Consider the following 24,493-nt stretch of genomic DNA (forward strand, 5'->3'; position numbering starts at 1 on the left):
GCTCTCTAGCTTGGACATGCATCGGAATCGCATCTGAGAAGTGTCAGGTCAGGTGTCTTTTACAGCCTCCTTACAGGTTGTATCGGTGGCTGTGCCGTGCAGTCCTCCCTTGTCATCCCACCTGGGACTTGTGAGAATCTAAGAAGATTCTGAACACAGCATTGTCTCCCATCCGTCTTAGCCCTTTTGTAGGCAGTTCTTGTCCCAGGCCATTCTGTTAGAGTGTCTTTTCAGGCTCCTCAGAGCCTCCTCCGTTCAGTCTCGCCGTATCCTCCGTCTTCTCGTGCGGCAGCACATCCATTTTGGCGTCGTTGCTTTCTCAGAGTTTTCTCTTCTGGTTGCACCACAGCACTTGTCTGGAAATGTGTCCTTGGAGTTTGTGTTGGGCCTGGAACTGCTCTGCCCTGCAGTGTAGAGTTGGGGGTAGGTGGAGTAGAAAGGAGACTTTGCAGTTACCCTGTGAGAGGCTCAGCCACTGAGGGCAGGGCCTTAAAGTTAGGGCAGTGTCTGTTTGTGCAGGTTGTCTTTGGACCCCAGAGGGCTTGTCTAAAGAGAAGTGACAATTGGGCAGCAGTTAAGGTCTCCCTGTCTATGTGGCTGACTTTGGTAACTCATTTCTTTGCAGCATCAGAGGGACTGGATGTAAAGCAGAGATGAACAGAAGAGGCTGGAGGAGCACAGTCAGAAGGTGGGCTCTCGTGTGAGGTCAGAGCCAAGACATGACTTTTGGCCCTAGGTTTATTGATCGTTTGGATGGTTTGGTGGTTTAGTCTTGGTTTTTTGGTTTTTTTTTGTTTGTTTTTTTTTTTAAGATGCAGTGCCGTCGGCCCAGCAGACGATAGGCACCAGAGGGAAGGTGAGCCCTGTGAGGAAGGTGAGCAGTGACTGCAGGACAAAACTAGCAGCTCTTTTGCAGGCGGTGTACTTGTGGTGAATCTCTGTACATACTTGTTTTTTTGTTTTCCAGGCAGTGCACCGACTTCTGACGTGCAGTCCAACGTGATGGGGACCCTGCCTGTAAGAGGTCACGGTCAAGGGGTGTCAGACACAAACTGCCATGGGAGCAGCAAACTCTTGGGCAGTATCTCAGTACTCACATTTGCCTCTGGGGTTTTTTTGCAGGAGATGTAGACAGCCTGACAGGGCCGAAGGCAACTCACAGTGAGGTGACAGACACTGTTTGGTCCTCTGGAGCTCTCCTTGTAGGTAATCTCCGAGTATTAAAAAGATCAGCAGCGAAGGATTGAGTTTTTTTGATTGCAGGTACCATCCTTGTAACCTTTGGGAGCAGATGAGCATTGGAGGTGAGTCGGGGAGGCAGCAGGAGGAGCAGGGATCCACTGCAGCTTTAGAGATGGCTTCTCATTTTGTCTCTCTCGCTCAGGTATCCCAAAAGATGACAGCAAGTCATCCAAGTCTGGTCAGAGCCTGACACGAGGACCTGCCTGGGTGACAGTGAGTAGAGGGATCATGGGGGCTGGGGCCACGTGCCACACTACTGAGATACGGTGTCTGGTTTTCTTTCTCGCAGTTGACTGCCGGTAGTCTGACGATGGCAGGAACCTCTGAGCCAGCCCAGGTGCCCCTCCTGTGCATCAAAGATGGCTTGGCATCCCCGGCTCTCGGAAAGATAAGTGCCGGGCAAAGCCCCAGAGAGGGGCTGGGAGTGGGTGCAAGTCTGTGCCCCGCCTGGAGGGATTTTTGAAATGAGTCCGGTGCAAGGGGTATCCTGTGACAGGTTATTTGGACGCATCAAAGGAAGGGCTTACTTTTTCTCATTGGATTCATGTGTGCAGGGCTGAGCAGTTCCAGTGTCTGTCACGTCCTTTTTCTTGTCCCTGTTTTGTGTCCTTCGTCTCTTAATTGTGTCACATGGTGTGTGTTGTCACAGGTGTGGGGTGTCTCACTTGGGGTCAGCCTGGAACTGCTCTGCCCTGCTCCATGGGTCAGTGGTTAGATAGAATATTGCTCAGAGTGTCACATCAGCACATCAGTTCCCTCAGACAGTCGAGCTGATGGCTGTATGGTCCTGCCAGATGGAGCAGGTGTCCATAACTTGTGTGCAATCATTATAGCTGAGTGTTGTGGAGCTGATGGTACTTGGATAGCAGGGCCTTGAAGCTGGGTTGTCATTTGTATTCTTGTATGCTGCAGTCAGAGTTCTCGCTGGCTCAGTGGAAATGAGTTCTTTGAAGTGGTTCAGGTCTCAGTGACCATGTGGGTGACGTGACTGATCCTTTGTTTTTTGTTGTTTTTTTTTTCCGATAAGTGGACACAATGTACCCCCGACCGAGACAAGTTGAAGCAGCCTGGGAAGAAGGTTGTATTAGGTGTTGAATGTACCGAAGGTCCACCCACTAAGAGGTCCAGCTAAAGGAGCCTGAGATGGCCAGCATGAGGCAGTATGTCAGCACAAGCCTCCGTGTCCATGTTTTCCTGCAGCGGCCGATTGTCCACGGTGCGTAGGAACACTTCGGTGTGCAGTCTGATGGGGTTTAGAGGTTTTTGGCTTTTGTTGTGAGCAATTCCTAATTGTTGGAGAGCTAAGTGTTTGAACATTTGCCCCTTTCCTTTGCAAGGGCGGTGTTGGGAGCAGCTGAAGAGAGAGGAGCCTTGGAGGTGAGTTGGGGAGGCAGCAGGAGGAGCGGGGATCCACTGCAGCTTTGGAGATGCCTTCTCATTGTGTGTCTCAGTCACTCAGGTATCCCAGAAGATGACAGCACAGTGTCTGACTCTGGTCAGGGCCTGGGTGCTGGTGAGTAGGGGGATCACTGGGGTTCGAGCCCCATGCCACACAACTCACAAATATGGTGTCTGGTTTTCTTTCTTGCAGTTGGCTGCTAGTAGTCTGACGATGGCAGGAATCTCTGAGCCAGCCCAGGTGCCCCTCCTGTGCATCAAAGATGGATTGGCATCCCCGGCTCTCGGAAAGATAAGTGCAGGGCAAAGCCCCAGAGAGGGGTTGGGAGTGGGTGCAAGTCTGTGCCTCGCCTGGAGGGATTTTTGAAATGAGTCCGGTGCAAGGGGTATCCTGTGACAGGTTATTTGGATGCATCAAAGGAAGGGCTTACTTTTGATCCTTGGATTCCCGTGTGCCGGGCAGAGCAGTTGCGGTCTGTGTCCCGTCCTTTGTCTGGTCCGTGTTTTGTGTCACGTGGTGTGTGTGGTCACAGGTATGTGGTGTCTCACTTGGGGTCAGCCTGGATCTGCTCTACCCTGCTCTGTGGATCAGATGGAATCTGGCTCCGAGTCTCAGGTCAGCATGTCAGCTCCCTTAGAGAGTCGAGCCGATGGCTGTGCAGTCTGTGAGCAGGATGGTCTTGCGATGCCCTGCTGGGGTGTCTAGAGTCCCGGCTAGGTAGAGTAGCAAAGAGTGTCCAGGGTTTGGAGGTTTTTGGCTTTTGTTGTGAGCAATTCCTAAATGTTGGAGAGCTGAGTGTTTGAGTATTTGCCCATTTCATTTGCAGGGGCGGTCTTGGGAGCAGCTGAAGAGAGAAGAGCCTTGGAGGTGAGTTGGGGAGGCAGCAGGAGGAGCGGGGATCCCCTGCAGCTTTAGAGATGCCATCTAATTTTGTCTCTGGCTCACTCAGGTATCCCAGAAGATGGCAGCCAGAGTGTCCGAGTTCGGTGAGAGCCAGTGACCCGAGGACCTGCCTGGTCGAGAGTGAGTCGAGGGCTCATGGGGTCTGGGGCCACGTGCCACACTACTGAGATACGGTGTCTGGTTTTCTTTCTCGCAGTTGACTGCCGGTAGTCTGACGATGGCAGGAACCTCTGAGCCAGCCCAGGTGCCCCTCCTGTGCATCAAAGATGGCTTGGCATCCCCGGCTCTCGGAAAGATAAGTGCAGGGCAAAGCCCCAGAGAGGGGCTGGGAGTCAGTGCAAGTGTGTGCCTCGTCTGGAGGGATTTTTGAAATGAGTCCGGTGCAAGGGGTATCCTGTGACAGGTTATTTGGGCGCATCAAAGGAAGGGCTTACTTTTTGTCATTGGATTGCCGTGTGCAGGGCTGAGCAGTTCCAGTGTGTGTCACGTCCTTTGTCTCGTCCCTGTTTTGTGTCCTTCGTCTCTTAATTGTGTCACATGGTGTGTGTTGTCACAGGTGTGGGGTGTCTCACTTGGGGTCAGCCTGGAACTGCTCTGCCCTGCTCCATGGGTCAGTGGTTAGATAGAATATTGCTCAGAGTGTCACATCAGCACATCAGTTCCCTCAGACAGTCGAGCCGATGGCTGTACGGTCCTGCCGGATGGAGCAGGTGTCCATAACTTGTGTGCAATCATTATAGCTGAGTGTTGTGGAGCTGATGGTACTTGGATAGCAGGGCCTTGAAGCTGGGTTGTCATTTGTATTCTTGTATGCTGCAGTCAGAGTTCTCGCTGGCTCAGTGGAAATGAGTTCTTTGAAGTGGTTCAGGTCTCAGTGACCATGTGGGTGACGTGACTGATCCTTTGTTTTTTGTTGTCTTTTTTTCCGATAAGTGGACACAATGTACCCCCGACCGAGACAAGTTGAAGCAGCCTGGGAAGAAGGTTGTATTAGGTGTTGAATGTACCGAAGGTCCACCCACTAAGAGGTCCAGCTAAAGGAGCCTGAGATGGCCAGCATGAGGCAGTATGTCAGCACAAGCCTCCGCGTCCGTGTTTTCCTGCAGTGGCCGTCTGTCCACGGTGTGTAGGAACACTTCGGCGTGCAGTCTGATGGGGTTTAGAGGTTTTTGACTTTCGTTGTGAGCAATTCCTAAATGTTTGAGAACTGAGTGTTTGAGCATTTGCCCATTTCATTTGCAGGGGCGCTCTTGGGAGCAGCTGAAGAGAGAGGAGCCTTGGAGGTGAGTTGGGGAGGCAGCAGGAGGAGCGGGGATCCCCTGCAGCTTTAGAGATGCCATCTAATTTTGTCTCTGGTCACTCAGGTATCCCAGAAGGTGACAGCCACAGTGTCTGACTCTGGTCAGGGCCTGGGTGCTGGTGAGTAGGGGGATCACTGGGGTTTGAGCCCCGTGCCACACAACTCACATATTGGTTATGGTTTTCTTTCTTGTAGTTGACTCCGAGTAACCTGGTGACTGCAGGAACCACCTCACGATGGGGCAACTGACTCAGTTTGGTCGTCTTGAGCTGTCCTTGTCTGCAATCTCCGAGTTTTAAAAGGATGAGCAGCAAGGCACAGAACTTTAGTGATGGCAGGTGCCATCTGGGTAACTTTTGGAAGCGTCCAGGCACTGGAGGTGAGTCGGGGAGGCAGCAGGAGGAGCGGGGATTCACTGCAGCTTTAGAAATAACCTCTATTTTTTTTCTTGCTTTTATTTCTCTTGCTCTATTCTCCTGATTTTAATTCTCTTAGACTCTTCTCCTGATTTTAATTGTCTTGACCTCTTCTCCTGATATTAGTTCTCTTGAACTCTTCTCCTGATTTTAATTTTTTTAAGGCTCTTCCCTTGATATAAATTCTCTCAGGCTCTTCTCCTGATTTCAATTCTCTCAGGCTCTTCTCCTGATTTCAATTCTCTCAGGCTCTTCTCCTGATTTCAATTCTCTCAGGCTCTTCTCCTGATTTCAATTCTCTCAGGCTCCTCTCCTGATTTTGATTTTGTTAAGGTTCTTCTCCTGGTTTGCATTTTTTTTAAGCTCCTCTCCGGATTTTAATTTTTTTAGGATCTTCTCCTGATTTTAATTCTCTTAGGCTCCTCTCCTGACTTTAATTCTCTTCTGCTCTTCTCCGAATTTTAATTTGTGTCAATTTCTGGCCATTTTTTTGGGGAGATTTGGGTGAGTTTCTGACCATTTTTTTGGGGAGATTTGGGTGAGTTTCTGGCCATTTTTTTGGGGAGATTTGGGTGAGAGTCTGGCCATTTTTTGGGGGAGATTTGGGTGAGATTCTGGCCATTTTTGGGGGGAGATTTGGGTGAGATTCTGGCCATTTTTTTGGGGAGATTTGGGTGAGTTTCGGGCCATTTTTTGAGGGAGATTTGTGTCAATTTTGGGTCATTTTTTTAGGCAGATTTGTGTCAGTTTTGGATCATTTTTTAGGCAGATTTGTGTCAGTTTTGGGTCATTATTGTGGGGAGAGTTGGGTGAGTTTCTGGCTATTTTTCTGGGGAGATTTGGGTGAGTTTCTGGCTATTATTTTGGGGAGATTTGGGTGACATTTTGGCCTTTTTTTTGGGGGAGATTTGTGTCAGTTTTGAGTCATTTTTTGGGGAGATTTGGGTGAGTTTCTGGCCATTTTTTTGGGGAGATTTGGGTGAGTTTCTGGCCATTTTTTTGGGGAGATTTGGGTGAGTTTCTGGCCATTTTTTGGGGAGATTTGGGTGAGTTTCTGGCCATTTTTTTTGGGAGATTTGGGTGAGTTTCTTGCCCATTTTTTGGGAGATTTGGGTGAGTTTCTGGCCAGTTTTTGGGGAGATTTCGGTGAGTCTCTGGCTACTCTTTTAGGGAGATTTGGGTGAGTTTCTGGTCATTTTTTTGGGGAGATTTGGGTGAGTTTCTGGCCATTTTTTGGGGAGATTTGGATGAGTTTCTGGCCATTTTTTTGGAGAGATTTGGGTGAGTTTCTGGCCATTTTTTGGGGAGATTTGGGTGAGATTCTGGCTATTTCTTTGGGGAGATTTTGGTGAGATTCTGGCCATTTTTTTTGGGGAGATTTGGGTGAGTTTCTGGCCATTTATTTGGGGAGATTTGGGTGAGTTTCTGGCCATTTTTGGGGGGAGATTTGGGTGAGTTTCTGACCATGTTTTTGGGGAGATTTGCTTGAGTTTCTGGCCATTTTTTTGGGGTGAGATTTGGGTGAGTTTCTGACCATTTTTGGGGGGAGATTTGGGTGAGGTTCTGACCATTTTTTTTGGGAGATTCGGGTGAGTTTCTGGCCATTTTTGGGGGGAGATTTGGGTGAGTTTCTGACCATTTTTGGGGGGAGATTTGGGTGAGTTTCTGTCCATTTTTTTGGGGAGATTTGGGTGAGTTTCTGGCCATTTTTTTGGGGAGATTTTGGTGAGTTTCTGGCCATTTTTTTGGGGAGATTTGTGAGAGTTTCTGACCATTTTTTAGGGGAGATTTGGGTGAGTTTCTGGCCATTTTTCGGGGGAGATTTGGGTGAGTTTCTGGCCATGTTTTTGGGGAGATTTGGGGGAGTTTCTGACCATGTTTTTGGGGAGATTTGGGTGAGTTTCTGGCTGTTTTTTTGGGGAGATTTGGGTGAGTTTCTGGCTATTTTTGGGGGGAGATTTGGGTGATTTTCTGGCCGTTTTTGGGGGGAGATTTGGGTGAATTTCTGGCCATTTTTGGGGGGAGATTTGGGAGAGTTTCTGGCCATTTTTGGGGGGACATTTGGGAGAGTTTCTGGCCATGTTTTTGGGGAGATTTGGGTGAGTTTCTGGCCATTTTTTGGGGAGATTTGGGTGAGTTTCTGGCCATGTTTTTGGGGAGATTTGGGTGAGTTTCTGACCATGTTTCTGGGGAGATTTGGGTGAGTTTCTGACCATGTTTTTGGGGAGATTTGGGTAAGTTTCTGACCATGTTTTTGGGGAGATTTGGGTGAGTTTCTGTCCATGTTTTAGGGGAGATTTGGGTGAGTTTCTGTCCCTGTTTTTGGGGAGATTTGGGTGAGTTTCTGGCCATTTTTGGGGAGACATTTGGGTGAGTTTCTGGCTATTTTTTAGGGGAGATTTGGGTGAGTTTCTGTCCATGTTTTTGGGGAGATTTGGGTGAGTTTCTGACCATGTTTTTGGGGAGATTTGGGTGAGTTTCTGGCTATATTTTTGGGGGGAGATTTGGGTGAGTTTCTGGCTATATTTTTGGGGAGATTTGGGTGAGTTTCTGACCATTTTTGGGGGAGCTTTTGGTGAATTTCTGACCATTTTTGGGGGAGATTTGGGTGAGTTTCTGGCCATGTTTTTGGGGAGAGATTTGGGTGAGTTTCTGGCCATTTTTTTGGGGAGATTTGGGTGAGTTTCTGGCCATGTTTTTGGGGAGATTTGGGTGAGTTTCTGACCATGTTTTTGGGGAGATTTAGGTGAGTTTCTGGCTATTTCTTTGGGGAGATTTGGGTGAGTTTCTCACCATTTTTTTCAGGAGATTTGGGTGAGTTTCTGTCCATTTTTTGGGGAGATTTGGGTGAGATTCTGGCCATGTTTTTGGGGAGATTTGGGTGAGTTTCTGGCCATTTTTTGGGGGAGATTTGGGTGAGTTTCTGGCCATTTTTACGGGGATATTTAGGAGAGTTTCTGGCCATGTTTTTGGGGAGATTTGGGTGAGTTTCTGACGTTTTTTTTGGGGAGATTTGGGTGAGTTTCTGACCATTTTTGGGGGGAGATTTGGGTGAGTTTCTGACCATTTTTTTGGAGATTTTGGTGAGTTTCTGGCTATTTTTTTGGGGAGATTTTGGTGAGTTTCTGTCCATGTTTTTGGGGAGATTTGGGTGAGTTTCTGACCATGTTTTTGGGGAGATTTGGGTGAGTTTCTGGCCATGTTTTTGGGGAGATTTGGGTGAGTTTCTGGCCATGTTTTTGGGGAGATTTGGGTGAGTTTCTGGCCATTTTTTGGGGAGATTTGGGTGAGTTTCTGGCCATTTTTTGGGGAGATTTGGGTGAGTTTCTGGCCATGTTTTTGGGGAGATTTTGGTGAGTTTCTGACTATGTTTTTGGGGAGATTTTGGTGAGTTTCTGACTATGTTTTTGGGGAGATTTTGGTGAGTTTCTGACTATGTTTTTGGGGAGATTTTGGTGAGTTTCTGACTATATTTTTGGGGAGATTTTGGTGAGTTTCTGACTATATTTTTGGGGAGATTTGGGTGAGTTTCTGTCCAAGTTTTTGGGGAGATTTGGGTGAGTTTTGGGTCATTATTTTGGAGAGATTTGGGTGAGTTTCTGGCCATGTTTTTGGGGAGATTTGGGTGAGTTTCAGGCCATTTTTTTGGGGAGATTTGGGTGAGTTTCTGACCATTTTTGGGGGAGATCTGGGTGAGTTTCTGGCCATGTTTTTGGGGAGATTTGGGTGAGTTTCCTGCTATATTTTTGGGGAGATTTGGGTGAGTTTCTGACCATGTTTTTGGGGAGATTTTGGAGGGTTTCTGGCCATTTTTTTGGGGAGATTTGGGTGAGATTCTGGCCATTTTTTTGGGGAGATTTGGGTGAGTTTCTGGCCATTTTTGGGGGAGATTTGGGTGAGTTTCTGACCATTTTTTTGGGGAGATTTTGTTGAGTTTCTGGCCATGTTTTTGGGGAGATTTGGGTGAGTTTCTGGCCATTTTTTTGGGGAGATTTGGGTGAGTTTCTGGCCATGTGTTTGGGGAGATTTGGGTGAGTTTCTGACCATGTTTTTGGGGAGATTTGGGTGAGTTTCTGTCCATGTTTATGGGGAGATTTGGGTGAGTTTCTGTCCATGTTTTTGGGGAGATTTGGGTGAGTTTCTGTCCATGTTTTTGGGGAGATTTGGGTGAGTTTCTGACCATTTTTTTGGGGAGATTTGGGTGAGTTTCTGGCCATTTTTTGGGGAGATTTTGGTGAGTTTCTGGCCATGTTTTTGGGGAGGTTTGGGTGAGTTTCTGGCCATGTTTTTGGGGAGATTTGGGTGAGTTTCTGTCCATGTTTTTGGGGAGATTTGGGAGAGTTGATGGCTATATTTTTGGGGAGATTTGGGTGTGGTTCTGACCATTTTTGGGGAGATTTGGGTGAGTTTCTGGCCATTTTTTTGGGGAGGTTTTGGGTGAGTTTCTGTCCATGTTTTTGGGTAGAATTTGGTGAGTTTCTGGCCATTTTTTTGGGGAGATTTGGGTGAGTTTCTGTCCATTTTTTTGGGGAGATTTGGGCGAGTTTCTGGCCATTATTTTGGGGAGATTTGGGCGAGTTTCTGGCCATTATTTTGGGGAGATTTGGGCGAGTTTCTGGCCATTTTTTTGGGGAGATTTGGGTGAGTTTCTGGCCATTTTTTTGAGGAGATTAGTGAGAGTTTCTGGCCATTTTTTTGGGGAGATTAGTGAGAGTTTCTGGCCATTTTTTAGGGGAGATTTGGGTGAGTTTCTGGCCATTTTTGGGGGGAGATTTGGGTGATTTTCTGACCGTTTTTGGGGGGAGATTTGGGTGAGTTTCTGGCCATGTTTTTGGGGGGAGATTTGGGAGAGTTTCTGGCCATTTTTGGGGGGAGATTTGGGAGAGTTTCTGGCCATGTTTTTGGGGAGATTTGGGTGAGTTTCTGACCATGTTTTTGGGGAGATTTGGGTGAGTTTCTGGCCATTTTTTGGGGAGATTTGGGTGAGTTTCTGGCCATTTTTTGGGGAGATTTGGGTGAGTTTCTGGCCATTTTTTGGGGAGATTTGGGTGAGTTTCTGGCCATGTTTTTGGGGAGATTTGGGTGAGTTTCTGGCCATGTTTTTGGGGAGATTTGGGTGAGTTTCTGGCTATGTTTTTGGGGAGATTTGGGTGAGTTTCTGTCCATGTTTTTGGGGAGATTTGGGTGAGTTTCTGTCCATGTTTTTGGGGAGATTTGGGTGAGTTTCTGTCCATGTTTTTGGGGAGATTTGGGTGAGTTTCTGGCCATTTTTGGGAGAGATTTGGGTGAGTTTCTGGCTATTTTTTAGGGGAGATTTGGGTGAGTTTCTGGCCATTTTTCGGGGGAGATTTGGGTGAGTTTCTGGCCATTTTTTTGGGGAGATTTGGGTGAGTTTCTGGCCATTTTTTGGGGAGATTTTGGTGAGTTTCTGGCCATTTTTTTGGGGAGATTTGGGTGAGTTTCTGACCATGTTTTTGGGGAGATTTGGATGAGTTTCTGGCCAGTTTTTGGGGAGATTTCGGTGAGTCTCTGGCTACTCTTTTAGGGAGATTTGGGTGAGTTTCTGGTCATTTTTTTGGGGAGATTTGGGTGAGTTTCTGGCCATTTTTTGGGGAGATTTGGATGAGATTCTGGCCATTTTTTTGGGGAGATTTGGGTGAGTTTCTGGCCATTTTTGGGGAGACATTTGGGTGAGTTTCTGGCTATTTTTTAGGGGAGATTTGGGTGAGTTTCTGTCCATGTTTTTGGGGAGATTTGGGTGAGTTTCTGACCATGTTTTTGGGGAGATTTGGGTGAGTTTCTGGCTATATTTTTGGGGAGATTTGGGTGAGTTTCTGACCATTTTTGGGGGAGCTTTGGGTGAATTTCTGACCATTTTTGGGGGGGATTTGGGTGAGTTTCTGGCCATTTTTTTGGGGAGATTTGGGTGAGTTTCTCACCATTTTTTTCAGGAGATTTGAGTGAGTTTCTGGCCATGTTTTTGGGGAGAATTGGGTGAGTTTCTGGCCATGTTTTTGGGGAGATTTGGGTGAGTTTCTGTCCATTTTTTTGGGTAGATTTGGGTGAGTTTCTGGCCATTTTTAGGGGGAGATTTGGGAGAGTTTCTGGCCATGTTTTTGGGGAGATTTGGGTGAGTTTCTGACGTTTTTTTTGGGGAGATTTGGGTGAGTTTCTGACCATTTTTGGGGGGAGATTTGGGTGAGTTTCTGACCATTTTTTTGGAGATTTTGGTGAGTTTCTGGCTATTTTTTTGGGGAGATTTTGGTGAGTTTCTGTCCATGTTTTTGGGGAGATTTGGGTTAGTTTCTGGCCATGTTTTTGGGGAGATTTGGGTGAGTTTCTGGCCATGTTTTTGGGGAGATTTGGGTGAGTTTCTGACCATTTTTGGGGGGAGATTTGGGTGAGTTTCTGGCTATATTTTTGGGGAGATTTGGGTGAGTTTCTGACCATTTTTGGGGGGAGCTTTGGGTGAATTTCTGACCATTTTTTTGGGGAGATTTGGGTGAGTTTCTGACCACGTTTTTGGTGAGATTTGGGTGAGTTTGTGGCCATGTTTTTGGGGAGATTTTGGTGAGTTTCTGACTATGTTTTTGGGGAGATTTTGGTGAGTTTCTGACTATATTTTTGGGGAGATTTTGGTGAGTTTCTGACTATATTTTTGGGGAGATTTTCGTGAGTTTCTGACCATTTTTGGGGAGACATTTGGGTGAGTTTCTGGCTATTTCTTTGGGGAGATTTGGGTGAGTTTCTGGCTATTTTTTGGGGAGATTTGGGTGAGTTCCTGGCCATGTTTTTGGGGAGATTTGGGTGAGTTTCTGACCATTTTTGGGGGGAGATTTGGGTGAGTTTCTGGCTATCTTTTTGGGGGAGATTTGGGTGAGTTTCTGACCATGTTTTTGGGGAGATTTGGGTGAGTTTCTGGCCATGTTTTTGGGGAGATTTGGGTGAGTTTCTGGCCATTTTTTTGGGGAGATTTGGGTGAGTTTCTGGCCATTTTTTGGGGAGATTTGGGTGAGTTTCTGGCCATTTTTTTGGGGAGATTTGGGTGAGTTTCTGGCCATGTTTTCTGGGAGATTTGGGTGAGTTTCTGGCCATTTTTTTGGGGAGATTTTGGTGAGTTTCTGGCCATTTTTGGGGGGAGATTTGGTTGAGTTTCTGACTCTATTTTGAGGAGATTTGGGTGAGTTTCTGACCATTTTTGGCTGGAGATTTGGGTGAGTTTCTGGCCATGTTTTGGGGAGATTTGGGTGAGTTTCTGGCAATTTTTTGGGGAGATTTGGGTGAATTTCTGACAATTTTTGGGGGAGATCTGGCTGAGTTTCTGACCATTTTTTTGGGGAGATTTTGGTGAGTTTCTGACCGTGTTTTTGGGGAGATTTTGGTGAGTTTCTGTCCATGTTTTTGGGGAGATTTGGGTGAGTTTCTGACCATTTTTTTGGGGAGATTTGGGTGAGTTTCTGACCATGTTTTTGGGGAGATTTTAGGGAGTTTCTGGCCATCTTTTTAGGGAGATTTTAGGGAGTTTCTGGCCATTTTTTTGGGGAGATTTGGGTGAGTTTCTGACCATTTTTTTGAGGACATTTGGGTGAGTTTCTGGCCATTTTTTGGGGGAGATTTGGGTGAGTTTCTGGCCATTTTCGGGGGGAGATTTTGGAGAGTTTCTGGCCATTTTTTTGGGGAGATTCGGGTGAGTTTCTGGCCATGTTTTTGGGAGATTTTGGTGAGTTTCTGACCATGTTTTTGGGGAGATTTGGGTGAGTTTCTGGCCATTTTTTGGGGAGATTTGGGTGAGTTTCTGGCCATTTTTGGGGGGAGATTTTGGAGAGTTTCTGGCCATTTTTTTGGGGAGATTTGGGTGAGTTTCTGTCCATGTTTTTGGGGAGATTTTGGTGAGTTTCTGGCCATGTTTTTGGGGAGATTTGGGTGAGTTTCTGGCCATTTTTGGGGGGAGATTTGGGTGAGTTTCTGGCTATATTTTTTGGGAGATTTGGGTGAGTTTCTGACAATTTTTGGGGGAGATCTGGCTGAGTTTCTGACCATTTTTTTGGGGAGATTTTAGGGAGTTTCTGACCATCTTTTTAGGGAGATTTTGGGGAGTTTCTGACCATCTTTTTAGGGAGATTTTGGGGAGTTTCTGGCCATTTTTTTGGGGAGATTTTAGGGAGTTTCTGACCATCTTTTTAGGGAGATTTTAGGGAGTTTCTGGCCATTTTTTTGGGGAGATTTGGGTGAGTTTTTGGCTATTATTTTGGGGAGATTTGGGTGACATTTTGGCCTTTTTTTGGGGGGAGATTTGTGTCAGTTTTGAGTCATTTTTTGGGGAGATTTGGGTGAGTTTCTGGCCATTTTTTTGGGGAGATTTGGGTGAGTTTCTGGCCATTTTTTGGGGAGATTTGGGTGAGTTTCTGGCCATTTTTTTGGGGAGATTTGGGTGAGTTTCTGGCCATTTTTTGGGGAGATTTGGGTGAGTTTCTGGCCATTTTTTTGGGGAGATTTGGGTGAGTTTCTTGCCCATTTTTTGGGAGATTTGGGTGAGTTTCTGGCCAGTTTTTGGGGAGATTTTGGTGAGTTTCTGGCTACTCTTTTAGGGAGATTTGGGTGAGTTTCTGGTCATTTTTCTGCGGAGATTTGGGTGAGTTTCTGGCCATTTTTTGGGGAGATTTGGATGAGTTTCTGGCCATTTTTTTGGAGAGATTTGGGTGAGTTTCTGGCCATTTTTTGGGGAGATTTGGGTGAGATTCTGGCTATTTCTTTGGGGAGATTTTGGTGAGATTCTCGCCATTTTTTTTGGGGAGATTTGGGTGAGTTTCTGGCCATTTATTTGGGGAGATTTGGGTGAGTTTCTGGCCATTTTTGGGGGGAGATTTGGGTGAGTTTCTGGCCATTTTTTGGGGAGATTTGCTTGAGTTTCTGGCCATTTTTTTGGGGTGAGATTTGGGTGAGTTTCTGACCATTTTTGGGGAGATTTGGGTGAGGTTCTGACCATTTTTTTTGAGAGATTCGGGTGAGTTTCTGGCCATTTTTGGGGGGAGATTTGGGTGAGTTTCTGACCATTTTTGGGGGGTGATTTGGGTGAGTTTCTGTCCATTTTTTTGGGGAGATTTGGGTGAGTTTCTGGCCAGTTTTTGGGGAGATTTTGGTGAGTTTCTGGCCATTTTTTTGGGGAGATTTGTGAGAGTTTCTGGCCATTTTTTAGGGGAGATTTGGGTGAGTTTCTGGCCATTTTTCGGGGGAGATTTGGGTGAGTTTCTGGCCATGTTTTTGGGGAGATTTGGGGGAGTTTCTGACCATGTTTTTGGGGAGATTTGGTTGAGTTTCTGGCTGTTTTTTTGGGGAGATTTGGGTGAGTTTCTGGCTATTTTTGGGGGGAGATTTGGGTGATTTTCTGGCCGTTTTTGGGGGGAGATTTGGGTGAATTTCTGGCCATTTTTGGGGGGAGATTTGGGAGAGTTTCTGGCCATTTTTGGGGGGACATTTGGGAGAGTTTCTGGCCATGTTTTTGGGGAGATTTGGGTGAGTTTCTGTCCATGTTTTTGGGGAGATTTGGGTGAGTTTCTGGCCATTTTTTGGGGAGATTTGGGTGAGTTTCTGTCCATGTTTTTGGGGAGATTTGGGTGAGTTTCTGACCATGTTTCTGGGGAGATTTGGGTGAGTTTCTGACCATGTTTTTGGGGAGATTTGGGTGAGTTTCTGACCATGTTTTTGGGGAGATTTGGGTGAGTTTCTGTCCATGTTTTTGGGGAGATTTGGGTGAGTTTCTGTCCATGTTTTTGGGGAGATTTGGGTGAGTTTCTGACCATTTTTGGGGGGAGATTTGGGTGAGTTTCTGGCCATGTTTTTGGGGAGCTTTGGGTGAGTTTCTGACCCTTTTTGGGGGGAGATTTGGGTGAGTTTCTGACCATTTTTTTGGGGAGCTTTGGGTGAGTTTCTGGCCATTTTTTTGGATAGATTTGGGTGAGTTTCTGGCCATTTTTTGGGGAGATTTGGGTGAGTTTCTGGCAATTTTTTGGGGAGATTTGGGTGAGTTTCTGGCCATGTTTTTGGGGGAGATTTGGGTGAGTTTCTGGCCATGTTTTTGGGGAGATTTGGGTGAGTTTCTGGCCATTTTTGGGGGGAGATTTGGGTGAGTTTCTGGCTATTTTTTTGGGGAGATTTTGGTGAGTTTCTGGCTATTTTTTTGGGGAGATTTTGGTGAGTTTCTGTCCATTTTTTTGGGGAGATTTTGGTGAGATTCTGATTATGTTTTTGGGGAGATTTGGGTGAGTTTCTGGCCATTTTTTGGGGGAGATTTGGGTGAGTTTCTGGCCATGTTTTTGGGGAGATTTTGGTGAGTTTCTGTCCAGGTTTTTGGGGAGATTTTGGTGAGTTTCTGACCATGTTTTTGGGGAGATTTGGGTGAGTTTCTGACCTTTTTTTTGGGGAGATTTGGGTGAGTTTCTGGCTATATTTTTGGGGGAGATTTGGGTGAGTTTCTGACCATTTTTTTGGAGATTTGGGTGAGTTTCTGGCTATTTTTTTAGGGAGATTTGGGTGAGTTTCTGGCTATATTTTTGGGGGAGATTTTGGTGAGTTTCTGTCCATGTTTTTGGGGAGATTTTGGTGAGATTCTGACTATGTTTTTGGGGAGATTTGGGTGAGGTTCTGGCCATGTTTTTGGAAAGATTTGGGTGAGTTTCTGGCCATGTTTTTTGGGAGATTTGGGTGAGTTTCTGGCCATTTTTGGGGGTGATTTGGGTGAGTTTCTGGCCATGTTTTTGGGGAGATTTGGGTGAGTTTCTGGGGAGATTTGGGAGAATTTCTGGCCAATTTTGGGGCGAGATTTGGGTGAGTTTCTGACCATTTTTGGGGGGAGTTTTGGGTGAGTTTCTGGCTGTTTTTGGGGGAGATTTGGGTGAGTTTCTGGCCATGTTTTTGGGGAGATTTGGGTGAGTTTCTGACCATTTTTGGGGGGAGATTTGGGTGAGTTTCTGACCATGTTTTTGGAGAGATTTGGGTGAGTTTCTGGCCATATTTTTGGGGAGATTTGGGTGAGTTTCTGACTATGTTTTTTGGGAGATTTTGGTGATTTTCTGACCATGTTTTTGGGGAGATTTGGGTGAGTTTCTGGCCATTTTTTGGGGGAGATTTGGGTGAGTTTCTGTCCATGTTTTTGGGAGATTTGGGTGAGTTTCTGACCATTTTTTTGGGGAGATTTGGGTGAGTTTCAGACCATGTTTTTGGGGAGATTTGGGTGAGTTTCTGACCATTTTTTTGGGGAGATTTGGGTGAGTTTCTGACCATTTTTTTGGGGAGATTTGGGTGAGTTTCTGGCCATTTTTTTGGGGAGATTTGGGTGAGTTTCTGACCATTTTTGGGGGGAGATTTGGGTGAGTTTCTGGCCATGTTTTTGGGGAGATTTGGGTGATTTTCTGACCATGTTTTTGGGGAGATTTGGGTGAGTTTCTGACCATTTTTGGGGAGAATTTGGTGAGTTTCTGACCATGTTTTTGGGGAGATTTGGGTGAGTTTCTGACCATTTTTTTGGAGAGATTTGGGTGAGTTTCTGGCCATTTTTTTGGGGAGATTTGGGTGAGTTTCTGGCCATGTTTTTGGGGAGATTTGGGTGAGTTTCTGGCCATGTTTTGGGGGAGATTTGGGTGAGTTTCTTGCCAATTTTTTAGGGGAGATTTGGGAGAGTTTCTGGCCATTTTTTGGCGGAGATTTGGGTGAGTTTCTGGCTATATTTTTGGGGAGATTTGGGTGATATTCTGGCCAGTTTTGGGGGGAGATTTAGGTTAGTTTCTTGCCATTTTTGTGGGGAGATTTGGGTGAGTTTCTGACCATTTTTTTGGGGAGATTTGGGTGAGTTTCTGACCATTTTTGGGGGTGATTTGGGTGAGTTTCTGACCATTTTTTTGGGGAGATTTGGGTGAGTTTCTGACCATTTTTTTGGGGATTTGGGTGAGTTTCTGTCCATGTTTTTGGGGAGATTTTGGTGAGTTTCTGGCCATGTTTTTGGGGAGATTTGGGTGAGTTTCTGGCCATGTTTTTGGGGAGATTTGGGTGAGTTTCTGGCCATTTTTTGGGGAGATTTGGTTGAGTTTCGGGCCATTTTTTGGGGAGATTTGGGTGAGTTTCTGACCATTTTTGGGGGGAGATTTGGGTGAGTTTCTGACCATTTTTTTGGAGATTTGGGTGAGTTTCTGGCTATTTTTTTGGGGAGATTTGGGTGAGTTTCTGGCCATGTTTTTGGGGAGTTTTTTGTGAGTTTCTCTCCATGTTTTTGGGGAGATTTGGGTGAGTTTCTGACCATTTTTGGGGGGAGATTTGGGTGAGTTTCTGACCATGTTTTTGGGGAGATTTGGGTGAGTTTCTGGCCATGTTTTTGGGGAGATTTGGGTGAGTTTCTGGCCATTTTTTGGGGAGATTTGGGTGAGTTTCTGATCATTTTTTGGGGAGATTTGGGTGAGTTTCTGGCAATGTTTTTGGGGAGATTTGGGTGAGTTTCTGGCCATTTTTGGGGGGAGATTTTGGTGAGTTTCTGGCCATGTTTTTGGGGAGATTTGGGTGAGTTTCTGTCCATGTTTTTGGGGAGATTTTGGTGAGATTCTGACTATGTTTTTGGGGAGATTTGGGAGAGTTTCTGGCCATGTTTTTGGGGAGATTTGGGTGAGTTTCTGACCATTTTTGGGGGTGATTTGGGTGAGTTTCTGGCCATTTTTTTGGGGAGATTTGGGTGATATTCTGGCCATTTTTTCGGGAGATTTGGGTGAGTTTCTGTCCATGTTTTTGGGGAGATTTTGGTGAGTTTCTGTCCAGGTTTTTGGGAAGATTTGGGTGAGATTCTGACCATGTTTTTGGGGAGATTTGGGTGAGTTTCTGGCCATATTTGGGGGGTGATTTGGGTGAGTTTCTGTCCATGTTTTTCGGGAGATTTGGGTGAGTTTCTGGCAATGTTTTTGGGGAGATTTGGGTGAGTTTCTGACCATTTTTGGGGGGAGATTTTGGTGAGTTTCTGGCCATGTTTTTGGGGAGATTTGGGTGAGTTTCTGACCATGTTTTTGGGGAGATTTTGGTGAGATTCTGACTATGTTTTTGGGGAGATTTGGGAGAGTTTCTGGCCATGTTTTTGGGGAGATTTGGGTGAGTTTCTGACCATTTTTGGGGGTGATTTGGGTGAGTTTCTGGCCATTTTTTTGGGGAGATTTGGGTGAGATTCGGGCCATTTTTTCGGGAGATTTGGGTGAGTTTCTGTCCATGTTTTTGGGGAGATTTTGGTGAGTTTCTGTCCAGGTTTTTGGGGAGATTTGGGTGAGATTCTGACCATGTTTTTGGGGAGTTTTGGGTGAGTTTCTGGCCATATTTGGGGGGTGATTTGGGTGAGTTTCTGGCCATGTTTTTCGGGAGATTTGGGTGAGTTTCTGACCTTTTTTTGGGGGAGATTTGGGTGAGTTTCTGGCCATGATTTTGGGGAGATTTTGGTGAGTTTCAGACCATGTTTCTGGGGAGATTTGGGTGAGTTTCTGGCCATTTTTGGGGGGAGATTTGGGTGAGTTTCTGGCCATGTTTTTGGGGAGATTTGGGTGAGTTTCTGGCTATTTTTTTGGGGAGATTTTGGTGAGTTTCTGTCCATTTTTTTGGGGAGATTTTGGTGAGATTCTGATTATGTTTTTGGGGAGATTTGGGTGAGTTTCTGGCCATTTTTTGGGGGAGATTTGGGTGAGTTTCTGGCCATGTTTTTGGGGAGATTTTGGTGAGTTTCTGTCCAGGTTTTTGGGGAGATTTTGGTGAGTTTCTGACCATGTTTTTGGGGAGATTTGGGTGAGTTTCTGACCTTTTTTTTGGGGAGATTTGGGTGAGTTTCTGGCTATATTTTTGGGGGAGATTTGGGTGAGTTTCTGACCATGTTTTTGGGGAGATTTTGGTGAGTTTCTGACCATGTTTTTGGGGAGATTTGGGTGAGTTTCTGACCATTTTTGGGGGGAGATTTGGGTGAGTTTCTGGCCATGTTTTTGGGGAGATTTGGATTAGTCTCTGACCATTTTTTTGGGGAGATTTGGGTGAGTTTCTGACTATTTTTTTGGGGAGATTTGGGTGAGTTTCTGGCCATGTTTTTGGGGAGATTTGGGTGAGTTTCTGACCATTTTTGGGGGGAGATTTGGGTGAGTTTCTGGCTATTTTTTTGGGGAGATTTGGGTGAGTTTCTGGCTATTTTTTTAGGGAGATTTGGGTGAGTTTCTGGCTATATTTTTGGGGGAGATTTTGGTGAGTTTCTGTCCATGTTTTTGGGGAGATTTGGGTGTGGTTCTGGCCATGTTTTTGGAGAGATTTGGGTGAGTTTCTGGGGAGATTTGGGAGAATTTCTGGCCAATTTTGGGGCGAGATTTGGGTGAGTTTCTGACCATTTTTGGGGGGAGTTTTGGGTGAGTTTCTGGCTGTTTTTGGGGGAGATTTGGGTGAGTTTCTGGCCATGTTTTTGGGGAGATTTGGGTGAGTTTCTGACCATTTTTGGGGGGAGATTTGGGTGAGTTTCTGGCCATATTTTTGGGGAGATTTGGGTGAGTTTCTGTCCAGGTTTTTGGGGAGATTTGGGTGATTTTCTGACCATGTTTTTGGGGAGATTTGGGTGAGTTTCTGGCCATTTTTTTGGGGAGATTTGGGTGAGTTTCTGTCCATGTTTTTGGGGAGATTTGGGTGAGTTTCTGACCATTTTTTTGGGGAGATTTGGGTGAGTTTATGGCCATTTTTTTGGGGAGATTTGGGTGAGTTTCTGACCATTTTTTTGGGGAGATTTGGGTGAGTTTCTGGCCATGTTTTTGGGGAGATTTGGGTGAGTTTCTGACCATTTTTTTGGGGAGATTTGGGTGAGTTTCTTGCCATGTTTTCTGGGAGATTTGGGAGAGTTTCTGGCTGTTTTTGGGGGAGATTTGGGTGAGTTTCTGACCATTTTTTGGGGAGAGATTTGGGTGAGTTTCTGGCCATTTTTTTGGGGAGATTTGGGTGAGTTTCTGGCTATATTTTTGGGGAGATTTGGGTGAGTTTCTGACCATTTTTGGGGGGAGATTTGGGTGAGTTTCTGACCATGTTTTTTGGGAGATTTGGGTGATTTTCTGACCATGTTTTTGGGGAGATTTGGGTGAGTTTCTTGCCAATTTTTTAGGGGAGATTTGGGAGAGTTTCTGGCCATTTTTTGGGGGAGATTTGGGTGAGTTTCTGACTATATTTTTGGGGAGATTTGGGTGATATTCTGGCCAGTTTTGGGGGGAGATTTAGGTTAGTTTCTTGCCATTTTTGTGAGGAGATTTGGGTGAGTTTCTGACCATTTTTTTGGGGAGATTTGGGTGAGTTTCTGGCCATTTTTAGGGGGAGATTTGGGTGAGTTTCTGACCATTTTTTTGGGGAGATTTGGGTGAGTTTCTGGCCATTTTTTTGGGGAGATTTGGGTGAGTTACTGGCCATTTTTGGGGGGAGATTTGGGTGAGTTTCTGGCCATGTTTTTGGGGAGATTTGGGAGAGTTTCTGGCCATTTTTGGCTGATTTTGTATCATTTTTGGGTCAGTTTTGGGGGGGGTTTTTTGCATTTTTAGGTCAGGTTTTGGGCCAATTTGGAGTTAGTTTTTGAGGTGATTTGGGCCAGTTTTGTGTCAGTTCTGGATCAATTTTTGGAGTGAATTGGATCAGTTTCTGGTCAGTTTTTGGGGAGATTTGGGTGAGTTCTGGGTCATTTTTGGTGAGATTTGAATCAGTTTCTGGTAGTTTTTGGGGAGGCTTGGGTGAGTTCTGGGTCTCTCCTGATTGTAATTTTTTCAGGTTCGTCTCCTGTTTTTAATTTTATTAGTCCCCTTTCCTGATTTTAATTTTTTAGGCTCCCCTCCTGATTGTAATTTTTTTAGGCTCCTCTCCTGATTTTAATTTTTTAAGGCTCCTCTCCTGGTTTTTATTGTATTAGTCCCCTGTCCTGATTTTAATTTTTTCAGGCTCCTCTCCTGATTTTAATTTTTTCAGGCTCCTCTTCTGATTGTAATTTTATCAGGCTCCTATCCTGATTTTAATTTTTTTAAGGCTCTTGTCCTGATTTTAATTTTTTTAAGGCTCTTGTCCTGATTTTAATTTTTTGAAGGCTCTTGTCCTGATTTTAATTTTTTGAAGGCTCTTGTTCTGATTTTAATTTTTTGAAGGCTCTTGTCCTGATTGTAATTTTTTGAAGGCTCTTCTCCTGATTTTAATTCTCTTGGTCTCTTGTCCTGATTTTAATTTTTTTAAGGCTCTTCTCCTAAATTTAATTTTTTAAATGCTCTTGTCCTGATTTTAATATTTTGAAGGCTCTTGTCCTGATTTTAATTCTCTTAGGTTCTTCTCCTGATTTTAATTCTCTTGGGCTCTCCTCCTGATTTTTATATTTTTAGGCTCTTCTCCTGATTTTCATTTTTTTAGGCTCTTCCCCTGATTTTCATTTTTTTTTTAGGCTCTTCTCCTGATTTTAATTCTCTTAGGAGAAGAGCCTAGAGAATTAAAACCAGGAGAAGAGCCTAATTACACAAGTAAATTTTCAAACCACCAGCAATCACAAGCCAATTATCCGATTTCCCAAAAGAACTACACAAACAAATACGGTTATAAAACAAAAAAAAAATGCCATAAGTAAAAAATCGCATAGCAACAGTGCCCCCTGGTGACAGAGAAAAAGAATTGCACATATATTTGAGATGAAATACTGCCACCTGCTGACGGAAAACAGGAACTGCATTGAAAAAATTTTGAACAGCGCATGCGCAGTCGTTGGCAAAACGCCGGCGATCACGTGGTAAGTAAGGGCAGGCAGGAGAGGGACCGGCGACGCATGCGCAGTGGCTCTCGTGCCGGTGCAGCGCTCCCTGCTCGAGTTAAGGGCCGGTTCCGGCGGCAGGGCGGGACTCGCGGTCTCCCGTCTGTCCCGGGGTGTGCGGGGGGGGAATAACGTGAAGATTTCTTGGGGTGAAAGCGCAGAAATTAGCGAGGAGGGACGCTAATTTGGGTAAACTCGGTCACCAGAAGTAGTGAGCGACCGGAAGTCCTCCAAGGCCCCGGCCCGGAAGTCCGCCAAGCCCATAGTAAAGATGGCGCCGCCAGGACCGGAACGACCACACTAAAGATGGCGGCCCCGGCCCGGAAGTTCGCCAAGCCCACAGTAAAGATGGCGCCGCCAGGACCGGAACGACCACACTAAAGATGGCGGCCCCGGCCCGGAAGTTCGCCAAGCCCACAGTAAAGATGGCGCCGCCAGGACCGGAACGACCACACTAAAGATGGCGGCGAGAGGCTTCCGCCGCGACCCGGACCCCCACCCCGCGCCCGCAGCGCCGTCTCGCCGCGCTGCTTCCCGCTGCGGGGACAGGGCGGGGCGCTCGGCGGCGCCGGGCGCGGGCGGCAGGTTCGTGGGCGGCGGCAGGCACCGGCGCCGGCAGCCCCCGTCTCGGGGCCGCGGCGCGCGAGGACCGCATGGCGCGCACGTCGCGCCGCCCTCTCGCCCCGCTCCGCTCCCGCTCCCGCCCCTGCCCCCGCTTCTGCCCCGCTCGCTCCCGCCGTGCCCTGGAGATGCTATCGGGGCTGCGCCGCCGCCTTCCCCCCCCGGAAGCGACCCACGGCGGCAGATTCGACGGAGATCGACCCCGGGGTAAGCTGGGCGCGTCCAAAGGCGCCGCGGGTCTCGCCAAGGAGGGGGGGGGGGGGGGGGGGAGGCGCGCGGCTGCAGTACCGCTCCCGGCCGTGTCCGCCAGGCGGCGACTGTGAGGCAGGGCCCGGCGCTCGGCGGCGCTCTTGCAAGCGACGCCCCTGGCAAAGCGGCGCTGCTTGGGCACTGCCGGCCTTCCCCCGGAGTGCCCGGGCTGGCCCAGCACCTGGCCGAACCTCTTAGGGAAGAGGCAAGGAACAACTGCGCTTCTTCTGCCCTTTCTTTAGCCCGGGACTGGAACACAGACAAAATCAAGGGGCTCTTGGACCTGGGCAGGCTCCGAGCAGTTTTCAGCCTTCCTTAGCAGGGCATTCTCACCCTCCGAAAAGCTGAAAGGCTTTAACAGCTGGACACGCGCCTGCAGCTGTGCAGATTAATGTAGTTTCTTTTAGGAAATGAAGGGGAAGTTTTCCTGTTGGGAGCCTAAATACCGAGTCTACTCTGCTTTTTCAATCAGGTGACGAAGCTTAGGGAAGAAAAGACCAAAGGCCTCGAGGTGAGTACATTCTACCGAGTTCTGCTTTTCTGGCATCGGTTTGGGAAAATCACGTGAAATTCTAAAAAGCTTCTCTCCGTGTTTTCTAGTTGTTTTTTCAGCCTTGCTCTAAGTTTCATGTAGAAAAGGGCATAGAATTATTAGAACAGACAAACTAGACTTCCTCGGGAGAGATGGAAGAAAAGTCTGCTGATTCCAGTTCTGCTTTTCTTGTCTTCCCTTCGACTGTCGTTTTCTCTCCCCTGCTGTTCAAATAGGCTGCAGTTAATTGCTCTGCTGAAGAGTTTGCTGTCCTAAGTGTCTGTCAAATTGATGCCTTCAACTCAAGACAGCACCTGCTCCTTAGTTACAAAAAGTTCCTCACAGGAAATGTTCAGGCGTGCCCATAAATCTCCTCGCTGTTTGTTTGGGAGAACAGGCTTTTCTCGTCTGTAACAGAACAGTCGTGTCATCTGCTCTGGAATGCTGGTGGCAATCTAGTCAGAAGAGGACCCCGTGCTTCACTAATTTTCCCTTTTTGTTGTTGGGGGTGACTTCTTCCCAGGCATGTTATTCTTGACCCCCCGGGGCAAACGGAGGTGTCAGCGTCAGGAGCCATCCTAACTGAGGCCCTGGGAGGTCAGTGCTTTTTGTGGGACTGGACGGTGAAGCTGTCTGTGGGAATGACCTGGCTATGGCTCAGGGTAGTCCTAATTAAGGTGTCTTTTACTCCGTGTTCCCAGGCTGCCTCTTTCCCTTCGGTCGCCGTGGGTGTGCCGGACGCCTCTGGCAGGACTAACCCTGTGGCTTTTATGTCCAGCGTGCTGTGCTGTGTGTGCCTGCAGGTAAGAAAAGCTGGGAGTGCAGTCCCTCTGCTTTGGTTGCTGTGTCTCTTTGGGAGTGATTTTGGAGGGGAATCCCAGAGCGATTTGGTTTGAAGGGGACCTTCAAAGGCCAGCCTGTCTTCCGTGGGCAGGGACACCTTCCACTGTCCCCGGTTGCTGCGAGTCCCGTCCAGCCTGGCCTGGAACACTTGCAGGGATCCAGGGGCAGCCTCGGGTTCCCTGTG

At 46.9% G+C, this 24,493-nt stretch overlaps 2 protein-coding genes and 1 long non-coding RNA gene across 4 annotated transcripts; 2 read left to right on the forward strand and 1 right to left on the reverse strand.

The window, feature by feature from the left end:
* The first annotated feature begins 203 nt into the window (after window positions 1–203).
* On the forward strand, window positions 204–5,223 carry LOC127478761 (uncharacterized). The gene is made up of 13 exons (XR_007907332.1): window positions 204–688; window positions 813–874; window positions 968–1,017; window positions 1,123–1,166; window positions 1,264–1,304; window positions 1,385–1,455; window positions 1,532–2,458; window positions 2,580–2,619; window positions 2,694–2,755; window positions 2,834–3,173; window positions 4,101–4,666; window positions 4,909–4,963; window positions 5,040–5,223. It is a non-coding gene; the product is annotated as an uncharacterized LOC127478761 (long non-coding RNA).
* Window positions 5,224–12,661: 7,438 nt separating this feature from the next.
* On the reverse strand, window positions 12,662–15,365 carry LOC127478807 (sporozoite surface protein 2-like). 2 transcript variants are annotated; one of them, XM_051804977.1, is made up of 2 exons: window positions 14,922–15,365; window positions 12,662–13,229 (listed from the first exon to the last, which is right to left on the reverse strand). In XM_051804977.1, the coding sequence occupies exons 1-2, from the start codon at window positions 15,363–15,365 to the stop codon at window positions 12,741–12,743; spliced, it is 933 nt and encodes a 310-aa protein (XP_051660937.1). In that variant the 3' UTR covers window positions 12,662–12,740. The 2 variants fall into 2 exon arrangements, with proteins under 2 accessions (XP_051660937.1, XP_051660935.1); XM_051804975.1 differs by having other exon boundaries at window positions 14,888–15,365.
* A 6,520-nt stretch (window positions 15,366–21,885) lies between these two features.
* On the forward strand, window positions 21,886–23,445 carry LOC127478811 (basic proline-rich protein-like). The gene is made up of 2 exons (XM_051804984.1): window positions 21,886–22,892; window positions 23,407–23,445. Exons 1-2 carry the CDS (start codon window positions 22,525–22,527, stop codon window positions 23,408–23,410), a joined length of 372 nt encoding a protein of 123 aa, XP_051660944.1. The 5' UTR covers window positions 21,886–22,524; the 3' UTR covers window positions 23,411–23,445.
* Window positions 23,446–24,493: the final 1,048 nt, after the last annotated feature.

Source organism: Manacus candei, unplaced genomic scaffold (assembly GCF_025592945.1).
Source record: "Manacus candei isolate 608988 ecotype Guabito, Panama unplaced genomic scaffold, ASM2559294v1 h1tg000062l, whole genome shotgun sequence".
Taxonomy (NCBI): Eukaryota; Metazoa; Chordata; class Aves; order Passeriformes; family Pipridae; genus Manacus; species Manacus candei.